General features: G+C 42.3%; 1 protein-coding gene across 1 annotated transcript in view; it reads right to left on the bottom strand.

The window, feature by feature from the left end:
• Positions 1 to 26,515, bottom strand: part of LOC126249492 (uncharacterized) — a 1,087,724-nt gene that overhangs the window by 402,454 nt on the left and 658,755 nt on the right. Inside the window, exon 9 of the mRNA XM_049951143.1 lies at positions 19,194 to 19,354. Within this exon, the coding sequence (XP_049807100.1) occupies positions 19,194 to 19,354 (161 nt within the window). The remainder of the gene's footprint in view (positions 1 to 19,193; positions 19,355 to 26,515) is intronic.

Here is a 26,515-nt window from a genome sequence, read left to right as displayed (position 1 = left end):
TGAAGATATACCGTAAGTCTTTCTGAACGACCTATGAATTCTCTTATTTTATTATGATGATAATTTCTCCCTATGTAGACTGGCGACAGTAAAATATTATCGCATTCGGAGGAGAATGTTGATGATTGAAATTTCGTGAACAGGTCTTGCCACAGCAGTGTGTTTTTTTAATGGTTGATACACCAACTAGTTTATCATATCCGTGACATACTTTCCCCTATTTCATGATAATTTGTAATTGTAATTCCTAGATATTTAGTTAAATCGACAGCTTTCAGCCGGCCGGAGTGGCCGTGCGGTTCTAGGCGCTACAGTCTGGAACCGAGCGACCGCTAAGGTCGCAGGTTCGAATCCTGCCTCGGGCATGGATGTGTGTGATGTCAGGTTTAATTAGTTCTAAGTTCTAGGCGGCTGATGACCTCAGAAGTTAAGTCGCATAGTGCTTAGAGCCATTTGAGCCATTCTTTTTGACAGCTTTCAAATTTTTGTGATATATCGTGTAACCGAAATTTAACGAATTTATTTTTGTCTCGTGAGGAGGACCTCACACTTTACTTATTCATATACAATTCCCGCTTTACACACTATACAGATATCGTGTCTGTCATTTTGCAATTGGTTTTGATCTTCTCATGAGTTTACTAGACAGTGAATGACTACGTCGACTGGAAATTATTTGAGAGGGCTGGTCAGATTGTCTTCTAAATCCTTTATACAGGGTGGTCCATTGATCGAGACCGGGCCAAATATCTCACGAAATAAGCGTCAAACGAAAAAACATCAAAGAACGAAACTTGCCTAGCTTGAAGGGGGAAACCAGATGGCGCTATGGTTTGCCCGCTACATGGCGCTGCCATAGGTCAAACGGGTATCAACTCCGTTTTTAAAAATGGGAACCCCCATTTGTATCACATATTCGTGTAGTACGTAAAGAAATATGAATGTTTTAGTTGGACCACTTTTTTCGCTTTGTGATAGATGGGCTGTAATAGTCACAAACATATGGCTCACAATTTTAGACGAACAGTTGGTAACAGGTAGGTTTTTTAAATTAAAATACTGAACGTAGGTACGTTTGAACATTTTATTTCGGTTGTTCCAATGTGATACATGTACCTTTGTGAACTTATCATTTCTGAGAACGCATGCTGTAATAGCGTGATTACCTGTAAATTCATGGTTCGAATCCTGCATCGGGCATGGATGTGTGTGATGTCCTTAGGTTAGTTAGGTTTAAGTAATTCTAAATTCTAGGGAACTGATGACCTCAGATGTTAAGTCCCACAGTGCTCAGAGCCATTTGAACCATACTATTAAAAGCACCTCGCACTGAAGTGCTTGCTACGTTTAAGTTTCACTAAAATCTAGTGAATCTGGAGGAGTTTGTGTTCTCTTGAATTTGGCATCCTTTTTTCGTCGCTTCTTAATAATGTGCTGACTTGTTTTGAGTACCACTGGGAAACAGTACCATTTTTATTAATTTATTCGCTAAAAATCTATCAACTGCCGCAGATACTGTTCCTTTGAATTTAAGCCACATCTCGTCTACACTTACATATTTCGTTGGGAATGAGTGGAAACTGTCTGTTCGGAAGTTGTCAACCAAACTTTTATCTTCTTTTTTAAGATATACACTACTGGCCATTAAAATTGCTACACCACGAAGATGACGTGCTACAGACGCGAAATTTAACCGACAGAAAGAAAATGCTGTGATATGCAAATGATCAGCTTTTCAGAGCATTCACACAATGTTGGTGCCGGTGACGACACATACAACGTGCTGACATGAGGAAAGTTGCCAACCGACTTCTCATACACAAACAGCAGTTGACCGGCTTTGTCTGGGAAACGTTGTTGTGATGCCTCGTGTAAGGAGGAGAAAAGCCTACCATCACGTTTCCGACTTTGATAAAGGTCGGATTGTAGCCTATCGCGATTGCGGTTTATCGTATCGCGACATTTCTGCTAGCGTTGGTCGAGATCCAATGACTGTTAGCAGAATATGGAATCGGTGGGTTCAGGAGGGTAATACGGAACGCCGTGCTGGATCCCAACGGCCTCGTATCACTAGCAGTCGAGACGACAGGCATCTTATCCGCATGGCTGTAACGGATCGTGCAGCCACGTCTCGATCCCTGAGTCAACAGATGGGGACGTTTGCTAGACAACAACCATCTGCACGAACAGTTCGACAACGTTTGCAGCAGCATGGACTATCAGCTCGGAGACAATAGCTGCGGTTACCCTGACGCTACATCACAGACAGGAGCTCCTGCGATGGTGTACTCAACGACGAACCAGGGTGCACGAATGGCAAAACGTCATTTTTTCTGATGATCCAGGTTCTGTTTACAGCATCGTGATGGTCGCATCCGTGTTTGGCGACATCGCGGTAAGCGCACATTGGAAGTGTGTATTCGTCATCGCCATACTGGCGTATCACCCGGCGTGATGGTATGGGGTGCCATTGGTTACACATTTCGGTCACCTCTTGTTCGCACTGACGGCACTTTGAACAGTGGACGTTAAATTTCAGATGTGTTACGACCCGTGGCTCTACCCTTCATTCGATCCCGGCGAAACTCTACATTTCAGCAGGATAATGCACGACCGCATGTTGCAGGTCCTGTCCGGCCTTTCTGGATACAGAAAATGTTCGACTGCTGCCCTGGCCATCACATTCTCCAGATCTCTCACCAATTGAAAACGTCTGGTCAATGGTGGCCGAGCAACTGGCTTGTCACAATACGCCAGTCAATACTCCTGATGTCCGTAGCTCGTGGTCATGCGCTAGCGTTCTCGCTTCCCACGCCCGGGTTCCCGGGTTCGATTCCCGGCGGGGTTGTGTGCTGTCCTTAGGTTAGTTAGGTTTAAGTAGTTCTAAGTTCTAGGGTACTGATGACCATAGCTGTTAAGTCCCATAGTGCTCAGAGCAATTTGAACCATCTGAATACTCTTGATGAACTGTGGTATCGTGTTGATGCTGCATGGGCAGCTGTAGCTATACACGCCATCCAAGCTCTGACTCAATGCCCAGGCGTATGAAGGCCGTTATTACGGCCAGAGGTGGTTGTTCTGGGTACTGATTTCTCAGGATCTATGCACCCAAATTGGGTGAAAATGTAATCACATGTCAGTTCTAGTATAATATATTTGTCCAATGAATACCTGTTTATCATCTGCATTTCTTCTTGGTGTAGCAATTTTAATGGCCAGTAGTGTATTTTGTGTTTGTTTTTGGTGGATTTGGATGTTGCGGTGGTCAACCTCGCTACGACGTCCGTCTGGTCACTAATCCTTGTATCCGTCATGATGTTCCCTATTTGCTCAGGATTATTTGTTGCTAAGAGGTGAAATAATTTTTCGCAATCATTTGAAGTTAGAGCTGGCTCCTGAACTACCTACTCAAAGCAATTTTCGGTGAAGGTAAACATTACAATTTATGACGATGTTTTAACCTTCCAGCCGCGTTTAACATATATTTTCGGCAACATATGGAGGGCAGGTTAAAGTCACCACTGATTATAACTGTATGAGTGGGGTACCTATTTGAGATGATACTCAAGTTTTCTTTGAACTGTTCAGTAAGTGAATCATCTAAATGGAGATGTCGATAAAAGGAACCAGTTATTAATTTATTACGGTTGTAAAATATAACATTACCCATACTAACTCATAGGAACTATCTACTTCCAATTTCGCTACATGATAAACCACTTTTAATAGCACGAAACACCCCTCCACCAACGGAATTTATCTTTTATGAACACTGTTAGGTGCTTTGTAAAAGTTCCGGCTGAAGTAACGTCCTGCTTTAGCCAGCTTTCTTTAACTATAACGATTTGAGCTTGCTTTCTGTTAGCGCTTGGATCTCTGGTTCTTTCGCAACATAGCGACGACAACTTACAACTACAATACGGATTGTTGCTATTTCTACCAGCATATATTTTTCGTCGAGTATCCTTTGAGGCTGAAGTCATTTCTGTGCTTTCCCGAGACGCTCTAACCTAAAAGACCACCCAGCTCATACCACAAAGCTCCCGATATTCATGTTGCCACCTCCTGTGTGTAGTGGGAGCATGGCATAATAAGCGGTACCTTGAAACCCACCACCCTATGGCGCAAGTCGAGAAATCTGCAACAATCAGTCCTGCCTAGTTTCGAATGATCATCAATACCTAACAGCAGTGTCTTAAGGATATGCACTATCTGGTCGTGCCCACCCTTCGCGTTAATCACACCTTGAACTCTGCTTGCGGCAATTTCCATGAGGTTCATGACTGTCTGTGAAGGAATGGGAACCTATATTTCGTCAAAAGCCGAGACCAGAAGAGGTGGTGATTTTTATCTATTATTTATTTTTCACATGACAGCCTGTTACCTAGAAAGCAAACACAGGCCACACAGTCACGTTTTTGTGGATAATAGTGAGACCATGTATTTATTATTTGTTCCTGGTACTTATAGATATTTAAAAGATAAAAAAGTTAATCCTACAGAAATACTGCTACAGTTATTTCCTACCACACCTTAACTACAATATATGAATGAACCCTTAACCAGTTAACCAGTTATTAATACTACTTTAGTGCCACAGATTCTGTTCTGTTTATGTTCATTTCTTAGGGTACATATACACTGTCGATAAATGTTTCCGCTGCTGGATCCATCCTCATACTACCCCTGTCAACAGACACGCCTTGGAGCCAAATACGGTTAAACATCTGGAGGAGATGTTGTCGTTGTGAGGATTAAGGTGTTGAAGCGACTGGTTATGGATGGAATCAGTGCCAGGAGCTAAAGCGTCACAAGAAGAGAGGGCCAGAATAACCTTCCACTCAGTAAAAGGTTCACTGATGGATTGCGACTGACAAGGGGCAACACATAAGCGGGAAGCTTCTGCCCGCTGTTTCTGGAGGAGGAAGGCGATTCGATAGGAGGCTGACGCCGATACCGTCGCAAAATTGGTTGAGCGATGTTCCGCGCGAATTGATGGATCTGTACAAAGGCCCCCTGAAAGAACAAGACCCGGAATGCGAAACTGCTGCCGACAAGCCTTGGTGGATGCACAATGTAGCCCACACCCTTGAAGAGGGAATAGAAGAACGTTGAGAGGACACAAAGCGTTCACATTACACCCACTTGGTCTGTTTGATTAAGTAATGGGCTTTGGGGCGAAGAAGTTTAATGGTGACAAGACCGGAGGAGGACAGATGCCGATTAAGATGTTGCAAGGCGCGATGACGATCATGGAACTGGCCGACAGCGAACGGGGTTTGTCAAGCTGACAACGGCAATGCCAGGGGTGCAGATTATATTATCGGACAAATCACGGACGACCCCTTCAATACAACCTGACAAAGAAGGTGTGAACACGACCTAGGAGTTATACAGAGGCCAATCAGCACGATGGGAAGCTAGGTGGCGTAACATAGTGATCGGTAGGTGGGAAGGGAATGAGAGACTCAACAGGAAGTGTTCACTATCGCATAGTTCATCGGATGGTGACCAGTGTAAGGAAGCAAGAACGGGAGGGGAAGAGAACGGGAAGTGAATGGAACAGAAATTGCCATATACGACACTAAAATGAGTAGGTAAACCATAATTAAGAAGGATCAGATCATAGTCTGGAAGAGATTAGTCAATGGACAGCCCCTAAATAGACATAAAAGCACTGCCCAACATTGGGTGATGGGCATTAAAATCACCAAGGAGGAGGAAGGGAAGGGGGAGTTTCTGAAGGAAGGCAGGTAGGGCAGCAGATGTAGATCGCCTGTCAGGAGGGAGACACAGATAGCAAACCATGACCGAGGAGTCCAACTTGACACAAATGGCTCCTGCTTCCAGTGTGGTATGAAGTGAGATCCATGTACTAACTATATCCATATGGATCAATGTGCAAACGCCACCGGAAGCCCTCAAAGGGCCCACCCATTTCCAAAAGAAAGCATGGAACCAACGGAGGGCGAATGAATGAGTAGCAATAGCACGAGATTCCTGGAGAGCAACACAAACTGCCGAGTAAACGGCAATAAACGATTGCAACTGTGGGGGGTGACAGTAGTATCCCTTATAGTTCCATCGAATAACCACAGAGTGGGTTTACAAATGGGAGGCTGAAGTAAATCACACTGCTGGATAACCATCTGCCATCAATGAGGATGGGGTGGCATCCTCAAATAAGGAGTCTGACTCACATTGCGATGGCACCTCTGGGAGCACTTGGGGGGGGGGTGGCAGAGGCTTGTCATGGGACTTGTTTCTTCTCCTTCTCTTTTCATTGGTTGAGGAGGGCAGGGCACAAAGGCATAGCAGGCTTCTGCAAGATCTGGAGAGCAGAGCAGGTGACCTTGGGGCACACAGACTGTGTTTCCCATGGCCACGTTGTGGTAGCAGGCCTATGGCCTAAGAGACGCTGGTTGAAGGGGACCAGGGAGGGAGCCCCATCACTGGCGGGGACTTAAAAATGGGGACGCTTCTTCAGCTGGGGAGGGGCAACGCGGGAAGGGCATGGGAACTACAGGCGAGGGGGTGAGGAGAGGGAGACAGGGGGAGGGGGAAAGGACGTAACAAAGACAAAAGCAGGAATCATCGACACAGGGTGAAGTCAATTAGTCATATTTCTGATGAGTCTCAATGTAAGGTAAACGATCAAGGGACTTACACTGTTGCATCTTGTCTTCTTTGTTACAAGCCGGGCAGACTGTTGAGTGTGGAGAGCGATGGTCATGACAATTAACTCACCCATGTGGTGGAACACAGGGCCTTTCCTTGTGGAGTGGACGTCTTACATTCACCACATGAAGAGTCCTCCATATGTCGGAAATACATGTGCCCAAAACGCAAGCACCGAAAGCAACTCATGGGTGGCCGGACATATGGCTTCATGTCACACCAATAACATATAACCTCGACTTTCTCTGGGGAGGGGGGGGGGGGCTGGGCTATCTCACTCAAAAGTCAGAATAAAGGAGCCAGTATCGGCTCCACATGCCGAACAAATTGAGTTACCCGTTGTTCCACATTGGCCCAGAGTTTTTCATCAGTTTGAAGGATGAGAGCCCTGTGAAAAACGACTCTCTGAACCATATTAATAGACAGGTAAGGAGTAATTGACACCAGGACGTCTACAAGATGAGCACAAGCACTCCACAGATTCTAGATGCTAGGGAGGGAGTTCTTCCCCAAACGGCTCACACTACAGACAGAACATTTAGAAGTGGAGGTAAGTCAAACTCCAAAGGGGGACCAAACAATGTACCTGACCGCATCTTACTGAGAGACTCCACTACATCATACTTGTCTTTGATATTTTCCACAAAAAATAACGGCTTTGTTGCAGTGAACGCGTCCCCATTCATTCTAGTGCAGACCAGGTAGTGGGGAAAGTGTCTCATTCCAAGCTAGCGAGCCTGGCGATCCTCCCAGGGCGTAGCCAGGGAAGGGAAGTCTGAGGGTTCATAAAAAGCAGCATTAAATGATCCATTACTAGACAGCCGTAGAAGAAGAGCCAGTTTTTGGACCTTGATAAGTTTCTTACGCAAAGGAACCGCGCTGATACCACCCGCTCTGCTCAGGGGATCTCCACATGGGCGCCACCCATCCACAGCAAGGGCCCTCTGGCACGGCAGTCTTTGCGAAAAGTTCCAGTGCTACAGAATGACAAGCAACCACTCGTAGACATACATGGGGAAGCAACAGCTTAGATATCAGAAATGTGATCCCTGTGTTGCAGGGGGCTAAGCCAGATGGGTACATGACAGCCCCACCACATAGACCGACTGCACATGCTGCTGACGTAGGGGGTGAGAGGGAGGCTACAGCAGGGACAGAAGAGGGAAAGGAAGGGAGGAGGTTTATCCATCTTATCGATGCTAGGGAGGGAGTTCTTCCCCAAATGGCTCACACTACAAACAGAAAATTTAGAAATGGAGGTACTGTAGGTCAAACTCCAAAGGGAGACCAAAAACTCAAGAAAGGGTGGATCAAAAAGAAAAGGCAAGGGGAACAAAACCGCAGGGAATACAGGAAATCAGGTGGATAGCCATGTCGACATAAGTAAGACCACAGAGAGGCGAAGGAGGGGCCAGATGGGGTGGAGAGAGGACATGGAGGGAGGAGCACGGGGAAGGGAATACAGCCTGGGCTGCAGTACCTCGGAGCCCAGTGTGAGCCACGCACAAACTCATGGAAGAACCGTGAGCTCCGTGGGAGGCTTTTTCCTCTTCTGGCTCGTCGCATCACGCGAAGTCCTGCACGAGATCGGGTGACGAGTGCTCTGCATTGAATAATCATATTAGCATTGACGGACATATATATGTGAGTGGAGGGGTGAGCGGCACATGTAGTCAGGCGAATATATGGTAAATGGATCAAGTTTATTGATAAATTCTAAGAGATAAGAAACAACTGAGACCACAGCCTAATAAAATATGGACAGACTGCACAAAAAAGAACCATACAAAAGTAATATGGATATGTACGGTTCAAAACCATAACGCATGGGAAAATCTAGAGGAGACCGTGAAATTTTGTATCCTTTTTCATCCAACGTAATTCAGTGTTATCTGAGCAGAAAAGCACCTCCTGTGAGTTTAATATCAAGACGGAACGGAAGAAGAGGGAAAAGTTAAAGTTTACAAACCTATTGTGGGTGTGGTCATTAACGAAGTAGTCGATCGTTTGAGAATGGATCACGAAGGAAATAAATTTAGGCCTATTCAAAGGATCTGTCCTAGCATTCACCTGAAATGATTTGGGAAAACAGTGTAGAACCCAAATCAAGATGTCTTGACGCAGAATTGAACGATACGTTCCGTAAATACTTTTTTACTGATTTAATTAATACGATATTTGGATCAGTTGCATGCACATTGACCATGAATGGGATTCAGCCAAATTTCTTAAAAACTGAACAATTTTCAGACCATTTTGAGGAAAGTTTAACGTTGTCTTGTCGCAGAATAATGTTAGGAGATCATGTTTTGTGTAAAACATGTAATTCCAGTAAAAACAAAAAACAAAAAAAGTGTGAGCAATACTAATTCCATACCAGAAATGACTGGCTGGTTTTGGAAGACTTTCAATTATTTTTCTAATATCACAGAGAATCTTAATAAATGTTATACATCTTTAAGGATGACTGCTCATAATATTTATAAACTTGAACCTGGAATCTCGAAATAAAAGTGGTATTAAATTAGAAAGATATTTGCATCACGGCATTCCTCCCACAGGCTAACAGAATTGCGATAATTAGTTCGCGACAAGTGAAGACGATCGACTGATGAATAACGCTAATTAGTATTTTCTGGTATTTTCTTTCAGATAACAGAATGTGTTTGGAGGAAAGCAGATAGAGTTGTGTTAATATTGAGCTTGAGGCAGCCTTCTGTGTATAATAACGGTAAGAATCGGAATGAAGTCTGAATGCTTACTCAGAAATTCGCCTTTACACCTTTAATGGACTACCTGTTACGACTATAAATTAGCCTGGCTTTGAATTAACCTTATACCCAAGCTATTCCGCAAACAAGCTACGGAAATCCTGCCTAATCTGGATTGCAGTCGTGCCACTCAGACAAATTAAAATTTTAAAACTAAACAAGAGATTCAGTTGAACCTGAATTAACAAAAATCATACTGCTTTTAATGCAAGAAAAATTAAGTTACGTACTTCACCAATCGTAAAAAAAGTGGTAGCCCTCCACTACACCATTAATGAATCACAAATGGAAAAAGTCATGTCTTACAAATACCTGGGGCCAAAGAAGTGAAGTTTATTGTGGCCTGATTCGTAGGTAAAGATAGTGGCAGAGCTCGGTTTGTTCATATGATAAAGTTAAAGTGCAGATTTTGAATATCTCTAGAGTATTCAGTTGGGTGGGATCATCCAGAAATAGCTATATGTCAGTAAGGCAACTTATTCAGACATTCTTGATGACTGTTGGGTGCTACCCGGCAGTCACTCATCACGAATGTCTGAAGAAGGCAAGAAGTCGGCTTTCAAAAACGATCGCGCAGCTTATTTGTGCAGCGTAGTCGAAGCACCGCCTGGTTTGCAGGTTGTCGACTGAAATGCTGCTTGGTGGAAGGCACACTAACTGTTGGTCTAGCGATTGGTGATAGAGTACTGCTGCTATGAATCAGATGTCTGCACTCGTGAAATCAGGATGACAGAACGCTGCACACCAGCACCGCGTGAACATAGAGTGTGAACACACGGTGGCATCACGCCAAAACAAAGCACTTGCCGCCACATGTCAACAGTAAATCACATGCAAATAATTGAGTAAAATAGTGCAGCTATGTTTCACACTCATTTATGAAAACACTAATAAATTCCTAAAGAAGTCAAAGTTTTGAAAGTCGTCACTAGTTGTTATCACTCGAAAGTAACCATGAAATTTCTTCTTCCTAGCTTGCCAGTCACTTTTTCTCTTCTTTCTAGAAAGTAAGAGAATAATCTCCCTCTTCTTCTTCTTCTCCTCACACTGTTTATCGAGCTATTTTTCTCTCGAATTTCTTCTCAAAATATTTTTTGTAGTTAAGATTGCGATTCTTAGCATGTTGGTCATGGCTTAATAAATTACGTACTTCGTTCTGCTGATCCTTGGCCAAATATTCACTTAAGAATGTTGTTTTGATTTTTGTACTTGTCATAACATTTTCTACGCTTGACTTTCCCGTCATGTAGTCACCGACACACACTTGTTGTGCACAAAGACCTGTTATATTTCCCTCATTTGGATTTACGAACGTTAAGCTTTAAACTGCACTTTCAAAGCAAAATCGTCGTTCTTTACATTGAAATAACAGTCGTCATTGTAGCTTCTTTGCATCAATAAATCGAGATCCTCTTGTTTCAAATTTTGATCACTGTCAGTAATGTAGTTATGTTTGTCTTTGACAGATTTCTCCAGTTCATTAACATTAAGTTCAAACTCACAAGATTGCCCGCGTGCATCAGTAATCAACATGATGCCTGCATTACTTTAGTTCCATGACCTTTTCATGTCAACAATGCACCGTGAATTACTGCACTAGCTTCCATAGTCTGATGAATCTCTTGTCGCTGTAATATTAACTGATAATGAACTTCCATCACCTTGTGTTCTCTCTCTTCATAGTATTGTTTTATGTCTTGAATGTCATCAGAACGTTTGTTTTCGTATCTGTTATCACCTGTTGATAAAGATCATCTACCATTTTGTTCAGTTTTTGATGAGAATTCTCTATTATTTTCTTACGTTCATTTAGGTCTTTGTTTAAAATTGTGAAATCTTCTAATCCTTTGGTCAAATATGCGCTTATTTTTTGATTATTTGGAATTATCTTTTGACTATCGACCTTCAGTTTTCGTAACAATTGCAATTTCATATCATACTTTCATACAGTGTCAACACGATTAAGGTCTATTCCTTTTTCTCGCGATTCAATGCCTACATCCAAATTTAAATTTTCGCTTTCCGCTGTATCTATAGCTTGAATTCTCTTTATTAATTCCGATCTCTTAATGAGAGCCATAAAACTGTACTGATTAACACTGTACTCTGCATTGACCATATCACCATCCTCGGTTTGACTAGAACTGTTATTCAGATATGTGCACTGTACACGTAATTTACAATCAAAGTAACAGTTCACTGTCGGTATTCTTTTTCCTGTCTAACGTTGCTTGAAAAACCGGGACGCCACTGAAAATTCCAAATTCGCTCATCATGCCTGGCCGCTGGCAATTGGGCTCGGGATCCGAGGATTGTTATAGGATGCGATGTTCTTTTCGCCAATCTCCATGCATAACACGACGGCCATGTGCGCTGTGTTACGGAGTGGAGCCTCTCTCTACTCCAAAAAGTTACGCTATACACGCATCAACAAAACTGGTTTTTAATTGGTTTTCGGAACGGGCTCATGCAGCCATCTCAACAGTGGAAGATCGACAGTGTGCTTCTGCAATTCTGAACATTCATTAAGACCTAGCCATACACTGGTACGAAGTTACATAGGCTTAGACTCGTCATTTGACGCCACGCAGGCGATTTTCGTTTGGGTTATAACGGTACGAAGGTAAGGACAACCCAACACCCAGTCCCCGAGCGGAGTAAATCTTCGACCCGACTGGGAATCGAACCCGGACCCCTTAGGTTAGTAATACGCCCCACTGGCTTGCAGCTATCGAGGAGGATGACAAAGCTGTTACATGGCCCGTATACGTCCTGCAGGTGTGGTACTATGGTAACTATTCCGGACTGAAGCGCATGGAACCGCTCGGCCACCGCGGCCGGCAGTGCTAGGTCACCCCCGACATTGTTTGTAAACATATACACATTTATCATGAGAGATACCTGCCGGTAAATCGACACAGTCTAATGGATTGCAGCGCCTCAGTTGAGATTAAAGCAGCAGTTGTGACCCATTAGACAACAGCAGAGTGAACATCCATCATGCCAAGAAGGAAAATAGCCACAAATTATCAGGTCAACATCATCACGTAACGCGCGGAAGGCTCATCAACCAAAGACGTTGCTCGTCGTGTGCACTGGAGTCAAAGTGATATGGTGCGGACATGAAATATGTTCCAATTGACAGGAAGTGTTGGGGATTTACACCACACAGGTCAACCACGTTCGACAGGCGCACAGGATGATCGATATCTACGACTTTTGAGTCAAAGAAACCATGACCTGAGTGCTCCAGAAATGAATTCGGCGGCCGAAGAGGTTACAGGACGTCATGCATCGCATCGGACTGTTAGACGATGGCATGGCATGATGCGAACCTCCGTTCTCTACGACAACGGCGAGCTCCATGTCGTACACCCCATTGTCATGGACTCACCGATGGGCAAGAAAATATGCGGAATAGACTCCCCAGGATTGGGAGTTCCTGATGTTGCTATTTTTCCTAAAACTGACATGGTGAGACCGTGGCTGTGTACAATTAATGTAGGTTAATTCTTACAGAGAAGAAAACAGCAACCAGCCACCATTAATACTGCTATTTATTTAGGTAAATAGCGCCGTTACCGGTTTTGAACTGGCAAGTTCATCATCGGACGGCTGTTCACATGATTTTAAAGATACACTTTACATTATCGTCCATTTTCGATTTTTGTTATTCCACTGTGGCGAAGATGTCACTAAACCCACCAAAAGATGTAAACAAACATGCATGAGCAGCTCCTATTACACGGAGGGGGTCCGACAGCCGATCAGTTCCAATCATTCCACCAGGAAGGAGGTACACGGCTCGCGTTGTCTGTAGTTCAATCATGCCTAGATGGTCAATACCGCGGTTCGATAAAGGGTCTGAACAAGGGAAGTGTCCAGGCGTCTCGGAGTAAGTCAAAGCGATGTTGTTAGGGCATGGAGGAGATACAGAGAGACGGGAACTGTCGATGCCTTGCCGCGCTCAGGCCGCCCAAGGGCTACTACTGCAGCGGATGATCGCTACCTACGGATTATGGCTCGGAGGAACCCTAACAGCAACGCCACCATGTTGAATAAAGCTTCTCGTGCAGCCACAGGACGTCTTGTTACGATTCAAACTGTACACAATAGGCTGCATGATGCGCAACTTCACTCCCGACGTCCATGGTGAAGTCCATCTTTGCAACCACGACACCATGCAGCGCGGTACAGATGCGCCCAACAACATGCCGAATGGACCGCTCAGGATTGGCATCACGTTCTCTTCTCAGATGAGTGTCGCATATGCCTTCAACCAGAAAATCGTCAGAGACGTGTTTGGAGGCAACTCGATCAGGCTGAACGCCTTGGACACACAGTCCAGCGAGTGCAGCAAGGTTGAGGCTCCCTGCTGTTTTGGGGTGGCATTATGTGGGGCCGACGTACGCCGCTGGTGGTCATGGAAGGTGCCATAACGGCTGTACGATAATTGAATGCCATCCTTCGACCGATAGTGCAACCATATCGGCAGCATATTGGCGAGGCATTTGTCTTCATGGACGACAATTCGTGCCCCCTTCGTGCACATATTCTGAATGACTTCCTTCAGGATAACGACATCGCTCGACCAGAGTGACCAGCATGTTCTCCAGACATGAAACCTATCAAACATGCCTGGGATAGATTGAGAGATCTACGCCGAATCGCCGTTGAGGAGTGGACAATCTGGACCAACAGTGCCTTGATGAACCTGTGGTTAGTATGCCACGACGAATACAGGCATGAATCAATGCAAGAAGACGTGCTACAGGGTATTGCAGGTACCGGTGTGTACAACATTCTGGACCAACACCTCTCACCTCTGAAGGTCTCCCTGTATGGTGGTACAACATGCAATGTGTAGTTTTCATGAGCAATAAAAATAGCGGAAATGATGTTTATGTTGATTTCTATTCCAATATTCTGTATAGGTTCCGGAACTCTCGGAACCGAGGTGATGCAAACTTTTATTGAATGTGTATTCAAAATGACAATTATCGACTTGGCGAGAAATGCTTTTCCACATTCTGATGTGAATGCACGTCACACTGCAGTACTAATAAATATTTGCACATTACCAGAAGAATTTCCTTTTTCAGCACTTCTGCAATTCGGCAATGACTGTTGCAGCCGCGCGGAGTGGCCGATTGGTTTGGGACGCCATGTCACGGATTGCGCGGCAACTCCAGCTGGAGGTTCGAGTCCTCCCACGGGCATGGGTGTGTGTTCTGTACTTAGCATAAGTTAGTTTAAGTAGTGTGTAAGTCTAGGGACCGATGACCTCAGCAGTTGAACATTTGAACTTCTTATCAAAACAATAAGGCATTTTAAGAATAGGAATAAAAGAAGAGAGAAACAGAAGAAAGATAACGCACTGTCAACGAATTAGCTGGGATAAGAAAAAGAACAAGATGGGACTGACAGTTACGAACGATTTGCCACGATGTTTGTTCAAAACTGGATATACTAACCATATATCATAGCTACAATTATAACTTACTTACAGGACAAATAATTAATGGAAGAGAAACATAGCTGATATAGTACACGAATCATTACCGAAATTTTGAAACGCAATAATTTTTATCATAACTTCTTGCGGTTCAGCATCTGTTTACTCTCATTACCACTAAGATTTGTGTTCACTCTCGGAATGAGAACGAGATGTTAAAGGAATGATAGGGTTTAGTTTCTCTTCGACTTTAATATCAATGGAGACAATTGTAAATGGATGATGAATGAAGACACCCTCTCCTATTTAGGAAATTAACACAATTTTCTCTCTTGATTCAGCGAAATCACGGAAATCTTGAAGGCAGAACAGGTATACCAACCCTGATTATTAACAACTGTGGCGCACTTCGATCAGTAGAAGATGATAGTTGCAAATATTTTTGATTTGGGAATGGCAGTCATATATAAAGTCAAGAGAATTATGGTAAAACAGAAACCATACTATCCCGAGGTTCCTTGATAATACTGACCATGTGTTCCCTTTGGTAGCGATGCTATGAACGTTAATTTAGCTGGTCTTGTTTTTTTTTTTTTTTTTTTTTTTTTAATTTTAACCACTTACGAAGGGACAGATCTGGATTAGTACTGACAGCCTTAAAAATCCTTACTCGTTACACGAGTAATGGGTGAAAACGGCATTGCTGACTTGTTTCCTCTTACCTGTGCTCTTTATGATGACAAAAATTAGTACATACGTTTTCAATGCTTTACTTGTGTAACGAATTTTGAAGATTGCTACTGAAGAGACAAAATACTTAATTGCGAAAGAAACTGTAAATAAATTTGATATTATAAAAGTACTGGTTAATGAATGATTTCTAGAAAAACGTGAGCAGAAAAAAAAATATTTGGCTTCAGTTTTTGTTTGGGTATTACCAAGAATTAACTAAAATTTTCAAATATCTTTTTGTGTACTTGTTTCTCATTTGCAAGTTTATCGATTGATTCGAAGAGTTTTAGCTATCATCACTTGAGCAGCTGAAAATTATGGTGTGTGTTTAGACTAGACATGTTCTGTTTTCTCTTTGCAAAAGCATCATCATGGCCTGAGAGTATAAGGGGGCAGTCAAACGAAAACAAGACTGATGGGGAAAAAATTAATCGCCATTTATGTTAACACATTCATCCCACAGTGAGACAAGACGGTCAATGAGCTTTTGCGGTTGTTTACGGAACCATGGTTCTTTCCAGGCGTGCCGCATTTCATCCGAAGCAAATAGACGACCAAGAATGTCTTTTTTTCAATACAGTAAAAATATGGAAATGGCATGGAGAGAGATAGGGACTATGTGGAGGATATCTAAGATCTTCCCAGCGAAATTTCTGCAGCGTAGTCGAAACAACATCGGCAACGTGCGGGCCCCTTTTTTTCTTTGACTGCCCCTTACACAGGATGATTCCGTGATGATGTTACAAACTTTCAGGTATGATGGACATATTCTATAGCATACACTCATTACATTTTTCAGTTAGCTTAGCTTTTAATACGAAGAAACACACTGCCACAACAAAAAGGAACACTGTTAAATCGTTGGAAATAGGAATATGTTAGCTGATATGTTAGAGATTCAGGAGGAAACAGCAGAAATTGTAACAATACTATTACGCCCCTGAAATATGATGCCGATCTCATGTAGCATATTTACGTACGGGAAAACATAAAAAGCGTGCAAGTAGTAAGAAATAACAATTCTCACAGAACATATTAACAATACAAGGAATGTACCACAGCCAAAAGGCAATTACATCGAACAAAAATATGTTAAATATGGAGATAAAAAATAGAAATGTAGTGAAATCATGACTACCAGGTACACAGCCCCTCTTCCTCCCCCCCTCCCACTTCTGTGACACAGTGGTTATGGTACTGGGCTGTCATTCTAAAGGATCACTGTTCAGCTCCTCTTCTGATCATCAGATTTAAGTTTTACGTGGTTTACCTAAGTCACTTTGACAAATATCGGGATGATTCCTTTAAAAAGAACAAGGCCCAACTTGTGCTCCATCTCTAATGACCTCGCGTACACCGGACATTAAAAACTATTCATCTTCCTTTCTCATCCTCTGTACAACACCTCAGCACATGACTACCATCAAAGAGTGCACAGTAGAATCTGTAACGTACTTATACCAGTAATCAAAAGATAAGCGAAAATATTGCCATACCAGCCAATGTCTGGCTACTTTCGTGGTATAGCGCGACGAAGAGAAAAGTATGACTGCGAGGACCACGTCGCATTTTGAAACGACACGCAGTGAAAAATGTCCAGCGTCCTTTGGTTCCTTGTTATTTTGTATTCCTTCGCTGGAGAGAAGATTCATACAAAGTCTAAGCATATGTTGTATCCGTTTTCTGAGTCATACGAAGTCTGAGCATTTGTACATAACATCCCTACTTTAAGTTGCTTAGATTATGAGAGCAGCTTCATATACGAGGGTTGGAACTTTAATATTGACAACTATTTATTTACAGCTCGACAAAATAGACACGTGTTTCAAAATTTTACTGACCTTCAAAATAGTCACCAGCATTTTGAATAACCCGTTGCCACCGCGATGTGGAACTCGTAGGATACTCTTAGCAGTGCCAGTTGTGTTGACAGTGAGAGCGGCGCCATCTATTGCCCGACGAATTTGTAGCAGTTCTGAAGCGAATGCCGTGAAGTGTTTCCTTCAGTTTAGAAATCAAGTTGAACTTACAAGGGCTTAAGTCAGGGAAGTGCAGTAGGTGGTATGGCACTTAGCAGCCCCATCAGTCAAACAAATCAGTAACAGCTTGCACTGTACGTGCATTGTCCTGGAAAATGATGGTCAATGGAACACAACCTACGACCAGCTTAGAGACTGAAGTGATTACACTTTCAGCAGACAATGACCATTTTGCAGGACAATGCTCAAGCACGTACAGTGCAAGCTGTTTGACTGATGGGGCTGCTAAGTGCTATACACCTACTTCACTTCCTTGACTTAAGCCCTCGTGAGTTCAAGTCGATTTCTAAACTGAAGGAAACACTTCACGGCATTCGCTTCAGAACTGCTACAAATTCGTCGGGCAATAGACCGCGCTACAGTCTGGAACCGCGCGACCACTACGGTCGCAGGTTCGAATCCTGCGTCGGATATGGATGTGTGTGATGTCCTTAGGTTAGTTAGGTATAAATAGTTCTAAGTTCTAGGGGACTGATGACCTTAGAAGTCCCATAGTGCTCAGAGCCAATAGACCGCGCCGCTCGAACTGTCAACACAACTGGCACTGCTAAGAGTATCCTACGACTTCCACATCGCTGGCAACGGGTTGTACACAATACTGGTGACTCCTTTGAAGGCCAGTAAAACTTTGAAACACGTATCTATTTTGTACGAGCTGTAAATAAATAGTTGCCACTATTCAAGTTCCAACCCTCGTATTTTCCTCTGAATCACAACATAGTAATGTGCTTTTAAAATTGTCATTTAAATTGCCTAATACGTACACTGTACGGAAAACTGCAGATAAGTGGAATACAGTGATGCTACGCTCTAGACGAAAGTTAATCGTTCATATACTAAAGGGCAAGGACGTTTCCAGTGCAAATGTGACACTTAAGTACAACTCGTAAACCTTTACACGTATTAACTAAAAGCCAAGATAATTGTTTTAAACTTAAAGATGGCTAAAAATGTGTGCAACTGAGTACACAAGATAATAATGGAAAATATTTTTACAAGTATATGGTAATTTGAAACCACTGATGATACTTTTACGGATAAAAATGAAAACGTGTCTGTCGTAGATATGTATAGTAATTTTGACTTTAACAGAGATTAACTGTTTTAAAGAAATATTTTTTTAAAATGTAGTTTAACTTTGACCACCTTGCTGTAAAGAATAATAGAAACTGAGTGGTCCATTAAGGAAAATAGAGTTTCTCTTCTACTCGATGCCGAGCTAGTACAAGAAACACAAGTATTAGATATTTTTGCCTCACTACATTCAATAGGCATTAAACGTTTATGAGTGCGAAAACTGATCATTTAATGAAAGATTTCACAGAAGATTATATGATGTTAATATGAAAATTGTCTTTCATTTGTCTCGTATGGGTAACTTACTTTCAGGATTGTGAGAACTGACATTATGTTAAAGGCACACAATTTGTCGAAGCGATATTACTACATAGTAAAAATCTAGAGAAGTGTCTTTGTTATGCAGAGTAAAGGCAAGAGGATGTGAGATGTTAGACTTACTTCTCCGTCTCTTTGAGAGCGCCGTCGCTGGTGTTGCTGGCTTTGAGGCTCTTGAAGGCCTTGAGCCACTTATTCTTCATGCTGCCGGTGGAGGAGGAGGACATCTTCCTCTCGCGCATACCGTCAGAGGCGCTTTCCGCCTTCGAGGCAAACAGCTCTTTCTGTAAACAAAAGGAGCAATCCATTATGACTCACGAGAGGGATCGAGTTACCACTGTGGCACTAGATGAACATCATAGAAGTCATAATGCGATTCTGCATGCTTCTGCGGCGTTAGTTAACACAGGCGAGCAGTGGAATTCTGTAGTGGCCTTGCGTGTTCATCCTACGATCTGATTTTGTTCATTGTTTGCCATCGTTAACAGTGAACTCCAAATATATTCTTGGTTTTCTTTATAGTTATATGTACGAACAGACTGAAAAACATGGAGATACGTTACATCCCTGGCCCACACCCTTCTCAACCACTGTCTCCCATAAATGTACTTCGGCTATTGTAACTGCAGTCTGTTTCTTGTACAAGTTGTAATCAGCCTTAAGTTGTCTTTGTTTTATCCTTGACAACTTCAGTATTTCAAAGTGTGTATTCTAGTCAACATTGCAGAAATTTGGAGAAATAGTTAAAGTTCAGTGATAACAGATGAAAACGTTAAGTACTGTCAATAAAGTAATTCTGCCAGATGCACTAAGGTACAAAGAGTATCAGTTTAATAGAATGGATGGTGTCTTGAAGAGAGATTATAAGATAAACAACAACGAAATTAAAACAAGGGTAATGGAGGATAGTCGAATTAAATCAGGTGTAGCTGAGGGAGTTAGCTTGGGAAATCATTTACTAACAGTGGTAGACGAGTTTTAGTATTTGGGCATAAAATTTCCAATATATTACAAGACACACTGTTGTTAAAATATTACTGCAGAGGTTTACATCTGAGTAATAACGCATTGCGTGAATCTGAGAGGATCAGTATTGTTTCATACATGTCAGGTCTTCTAAAATAAAGGCGAGTTCCGTTGTCATTATAGATGTTTTCGAGGTGAGCTTAGCCTGACAATAGAATTGAATCATTTCGCCAAAGAGCGCTCCACAGAGTATTCAGGAGGACGGTGGTTAAATACCACCCAGATTTAAGCTTTTCATGATTAGGATGAAAGGCTGCTTTCAAAAAAGACACGGCAGATTTCTTTCTCAGCCCGCCCAAATCCGAGCTTCTGCCTCGTCTCTTATAACTTGGTTGTGGACAGAAAGCTAATCTTCTTTCTTTCTTATGTCAAGGGCAGGTGATGGTGGAAGCATTGCTGGAAAGGAATTTAAAGACTTTTTTTAAACGACTTGCTCTTGATGATAGTGAACTGTATCAAAGATTATCCTTGCTGAGGGAGGTAGGTTAAAGAGCAGACATCATTATACAAAACATCGCGCTGTTAGGTCTTTCATCTCTTGTAGAACTGTCATACCTAAATTAGAAAATCTGCACAAAGAGTATGAAGGTGATGTCTTTCCGCCGTAGATGGACAAGTTTCTAATTGTATTTGGTAAGAAGAGTATTTGTGGTGGGGGGGGGGGGGTGCGGGGGCGGAACTTGATATGTAAAATAGCCACTATACAAATTAGTAATATTTAAATACAATAAATTTACTGAATCAGTATATGTATAAAACATACACAGAAACAGAACTAATATGTGAGGAGAGCAGAGATGAGACATGTCAGGAACGAGCAGCTCAAGATGTGACCGAATGAACATCGGCAGTGAGCTCGTCCGTAAATGGCATAGGGCACTTGTTGGAAGCGTCAGTTTACTCCTGGTTATTTTTAGTGTAAATAACACCAACTTGTAGTGTATGTGCGTAACTTTGTCACATAACTATACAGCGTGTCCCAAAACTTTAAAGGTATAATTAAAGAACCAATAGAGCATCCTTATCTGAGTATTTTCAGGTAAGAAATAAATGGTCTAAAATGCATATTTCAAACGGTATGCTCTCTTCACTGAGCGACAAGCGTGTAAACTGCTTATGTTTCATAACAGACAGCTGCCTGCTGCAACGATGTTGCTGGCGCTACTTTAAGAAACAACTGATCGATTTAGCGCAGTAGTGGAACACTAGACTTTTATTTGGGAGGGATGCGGTTAAAAACCCCGTCAACATTTAAGTGACTTCTCTAAATTGGCTTGGTGTGACTATCGGGGTGGTTACTTTGAAATGACACGACCGTTTTGCTTCCTCAATTCTAATTGGTGTTCCGTGCATAATGACCTCGTTGTTGGCGGAACGGTCAACTATAATCATCGCCCTTTCTTGAAAAGCAACGCGCAATCATGTTTGATTTATTCAGGGTGGAGTTTTATAGTTCATCACTGGTTATCAGATGTGGAGCATTAGTCGTTACAGGAACTTCCAGCCACCCATTTAATACATGATCCAGCACGGTGTAGTACCCAGAAAGCCGATCGAATGTACAGATAAAATTCCGCAACAGACGTCATCCTAACTGGTAGAAATTTATCACTCTAGATATAACTGTACAACAAACTGCGTATATTAAGGGGCTCCGGAACGCCCTATACTTGCAATGTTAAAATAACGCTTATAAATTACATCTTTCCTCACAAAGTATTTGAGGTAGGAAGTTGAACTTTTTACAGATTATTTATTGGAATATGGGTTACAACTTAACACAGGGATTTTACCAAATTTTAGTTCAGTTATTAAAGATGATTTTTTTTCAATTGTAATGAAAATTCACAACATTTTTTTGCAATTTTTTATTTATATATTCAAAAATATACAGTTTTTTGGAAAAAGGCTGTGTTAAATTATGCAGAAGGTACTGTGTAACATTTACTGAAAGTTTGAAACAAATATGTTTGGAAGATCCTTAGAAAACATGTAATTAGTATGAGAAAATAAAAGTTTTGGAATCGAGCGACCAAGATTGGATTAACTTTTTAGTGCATTCCAGGTCCATAGGATGGATTATCTTCATCCTCTGCAAACTCTTCCTCCAGCTTCCTCTTGTTCCTCCTCCTGTTTACTCTTGCTTGTATTTCTAGACTCTTTACAGCCCTGTCTGCAGCCCGAAGGCGTTCCTTGTCTAAAGCAAGCATCGCTCGTACCATGTTAGAACCTATCTTCATTTCCATATTTCTAAATACCTTGCACCTTACAATGTTGCCATCATTGAAAGTCGCAACAGCATCGTACACACCAAAGTGAAGTGTTTCTATTCCAACAAATACAGTCTTGGGGATTCTCGACCATATAACACTCTTTACACTTTCATTGGGGTTTTGAGTTTTTCCGTGAATACACTTTTTCAACAGTTCAGGTGCTGCTAAGTCTCTGAAAATAGGTTTTATCACCTCCATTATTGCATGAGGCAGACTATGCTTATGAGTGTACACTTCACCAGTTAGCAATCCTTTGTTATATTTACACCAACTGTCTTCTTCTTTGGGACACAAGCTATGTTGGGGATTTTAATCGTCTTTAATGTTTACAGTAATAACACATACCTTTGGCTTTCCAACATTTCTCCTTTTCTTAAAAGCCTTCAGAGGATTTCTAATAACTTTACTTTTACTCATTATTATACTTCAACAAAACAGAGACTCAAGAAACAGAATTAATTACGAATATTTTCGAGATAACATGCCGGCCGCGGTGGTCTAGCGGTTCTGGCGCTGCAGTCCGGAACCGCGGGACTGCTACGGTCGCAGGTTCGAATCCTGCCTCGGGCATGGGTGTGTGTGATGTCCTTAGGTTAGTTAGGTTTAAGTAGTTCTAAGTTCTAGGGGACTTATGACCTAAGATGTTGAGTCCCATAGTGCTCAGAGCCATTTGAACCATTTTTTCGAGATAACGACAGAGTAAATAAACATGAAAACATCGACAATCACACCAGCGATATATATTGAACCATCACAGGTTAGCCACAACACATACTTTATCTCACATCACTAAAATGTACCTGATGAACACGGACGTTAATAATAACACCATTTGACAGCAGTTTGACAGCGCCACAGTGGGTCACGCCCATGTAGAACACATTTCAAAAAAAAATTTAAAAATAGTTGTAGTCTTCGGAATTGAATAAATTATATATCTATTAAAAGGTAATAGTCTGCAGATTCAGAAAACGCAAAAAAGTAAAAATTGAACTTTTCATGATTTTGAGCCTTTCCGGAGCCCCTTAAACCAGTGAAAATTGCAATGCCTGGACTAACCTGAACTAGGCGGATGCGTTGAACAGTGAATCAATAACCACTATTAAGTTTGCAGACAGATAGCGTATACGGCGCCATAGCAGCCCTTTCACTAATCTCACTGTTAAGCCGATTTTTACGTCAATCTCAGACACTGAATAGCTGCGAAACGTGAAAGAGTGTGCTGGTATGTATCGGCGATCTCAGTATGGGAATGTATTGGTATACGACAGAGTGACTGAACTCTGCGAAACACCAATTTGGCTGATATGGAGCATACTTCTTCGATTAAAATAAATTTACCAAGCGAGGTGGTGCAATGGCTAGCACACTGGACCCGCATTCGGGAGGGCGTCGGTTGAAACCCATGTCTGGCCATCCGGATTTAGGTTTTATGTGATTTTCCTAAGAAGCTTCAGACAAATGCCGGGATTGTTCCTTTGAAAGGGCACGGCTGGTTTCCTTCCCCATCCTTCCATAATCCAAGCTTGTGCCCCGACTCTAATGACCACGTTGTCGACGGGACGTTGAAGACTAATCTCCTCCTCCTTCTCCTCCTCAAATTAATTTGTGGTCAAGGTTTCTTCGAGTAGAGTGGTAGGGGCCATCTGCCAGTCAATCGTAGCTCTTTTGGGAGTGCCAAGTGCCCTCTGGGTCACCTGTTTTGCATATACATACAGAGATTTGTCAAGGACGGATGGTTGCACGATTGTTGTTGTTGTCGTCATCGTCCTAGATCGTTTAAGATGCACTGTTCCGCGCCACTGCAACCTGTCAATCGCCAAGTTATTTTATTCACTTTATAATGACATGTATAATTAGTTGACAGTTGAAGGTCGTACGCGGCGAAGAGTGGGTTCTGGGCTGATGGAGCACGCGACACGAAAATAGCACAGGATGACGGTTTCCTGTCGCGTGACAGTAGCAAGCCACATAATTAGGTACACGGGTCTGATTCGATAGGGGAGCGCTGCAACTGGTGTGTACCTGTCTGCGTCGATGATTGAATACCGTATGCTGCGGATTTCACCGGTGGCGTCTATTGCCGACCAACCATACACACCTCAGAATGCAAAGCGTACGTGAACGTCGACGCTGGTGTGCTGAGTGCCAAAACATAGTGGTTTTGGACGAGTTCCTCTTCTACATGGCGTACAATGATGTCCTTATACGTGTATGACGCTATCATGTGACTATCAACTAACAATCATCGTAACTGGACGGCATATCAATAACTAACAACAATGATGGTGCGCGGAATCGCTGAATAAAAAGTGCGATACAGATTCCTACATACTGAGGGCAATATGAAGAGTAACCGCTACATTTGTTGTTGCTGTTGTTGTTGTTACAGTCCGAGGTACTGCCTCTTCCTCAGGCAAATCCACAGGTCCTATTTCAGCAGGAAAATAGCTGGCCAGTGGGTCGAAATGAGAATAAATGTTGTTAGCAGACCAAGAAATACAACGGCTTCTCTGCCATGCAAGTTTTGACAGACTTGTCACCATCACACACATCTTGGATATCGTTGGTCGGCAATATTTTCGTCACTGTCCTTCAGCCACCACTATTGCAGACAACGCGGAAGAAAAATTTTCAGGATCATATCCAGGTCTTGTTTGATTCCAAGGCATGATGTTTACATGGCCGGAGAGAAGTACGTGAGGTTTTATACTATACAGGATTATGAAATCAAGTGAATTTTCTTCTGAACGTCCCCCATACTCAATGGATGCGGCTATTTCTTTTAAAAACTCCTAGTTGTCAACACAACTTTCATCACACACACACACACACACACACACACACACACACACACACAAAGGGCTCGCGCATGCGCACATGTAGAGGCATTTCCAAAATGTTAGCATCAAACGTTTAGGGGTGATAGACCACATCATGGAGAACAACCGGATGCAATGAACCATTTGACACAAAATTGATGTTACTGAAGCTGTTCCTATACTCTGTGTGTATTGCCATACGCTGAATTGCAACATTCATTTCCTGAATTTTTATTTCAAATTCTATCTTGTAATGCAGAAGTGGACTCTTCTATTTCTTCCACCTCTTCGTTAGCTCGTTCCTTATGTTCTTGGAAAACATGACAAAAATAAATTTTAACTTCGTCTTTGTACTGCCCATATTCTTGGTCTTCAATAACTTTAGCCTAGTCTTGCTTTTGTCCATCTACTCTCAGTTCTATTTGTGTTTGTTTGTTCTCTCTGCAGTTTCTGAAATTAATTCCTTCATTTCATCTTCAGATGCTACTATCGCTTCTTTAAGTACGTTCACTGTTTTCTTGCACCTTATCTCCAACCTATATCTTTATCTCTCATTGAAACATTCCTACTTGCTTTTTGAGCCGTATTACAATCTTTCATAGACTTTTCGTGTGCATAAATTCTAGATTTCACTTCATCTTTGACCTCAGGACTTTTAGATTCAACATCTTTCACTTCAACTGGGACACCAGGAATTGCCTCTAATAATGTTCGCAACATATATCCATAACCTTTTTCTCGTCGTGATTTGTGCTGGTATCTGATCCCATTTATGTCTTTACTAACAGTTTACCTGTCCCTTCCTGCTGCTTTAAAACTAAGTCTCCTCTCATCTTGACTGATATTTTCAACAATCAATGTAAAACAAAATAGAAGTGTCGCTGTCATCCATTAAACGCTACTTGACTTCTCATCTCGAACTACAGGTTCAGGATTACTGAACATAAAATTTTCAGCCGGCCGGTGTGTCCGAGTGGTTCTAGGCGCTTCAGCCGGGAACCGCGCGACCGCTACGGTCGCAGGTTCGAATCCTGCCTCGAGCATGGATGTGTGTGATGTCCTTAGGTTAGTTAGGTTTAAGTAGTTCTAAGTTCTAGGGGACTGATGACCTCAGACGTTAAGTCCCATAGTGCTCAGAGCCAATTTTGAACCATAAAATTTTCAAGTCATGGCACCATGTATAGCACAATGGGAATGGCCGACCCAAATTTCGCCGTGTATAACGCAATGGGAAAGGTCGACCTAATTTTAAGTAGAGTAAATGATCGTACAATCAAGTGGTAAGATAATATCGTTATGTTACGCTGAATGAACTTAACTCAAG

Source organism: Schistocerca nitens, chromosome 3 (assembly GCF_023898315.1).
Source record: "Schistocerca nitens isolate TAMUIC-IGC-003100 chromosome 3, iqSchNite1.1, whole genome shotgun sequence".
Taxonomy (NCBI): Eukaryota; Metazoa; Arthropoda; class Insecta; order Orthoptera; family Acrididae; genus Schistocerca; species Schistocerca nitens.
Note: the sequence above shows the minus strand (reverse complement) of the source record. Positions and strands in the feature narration are given on the sequence as shown.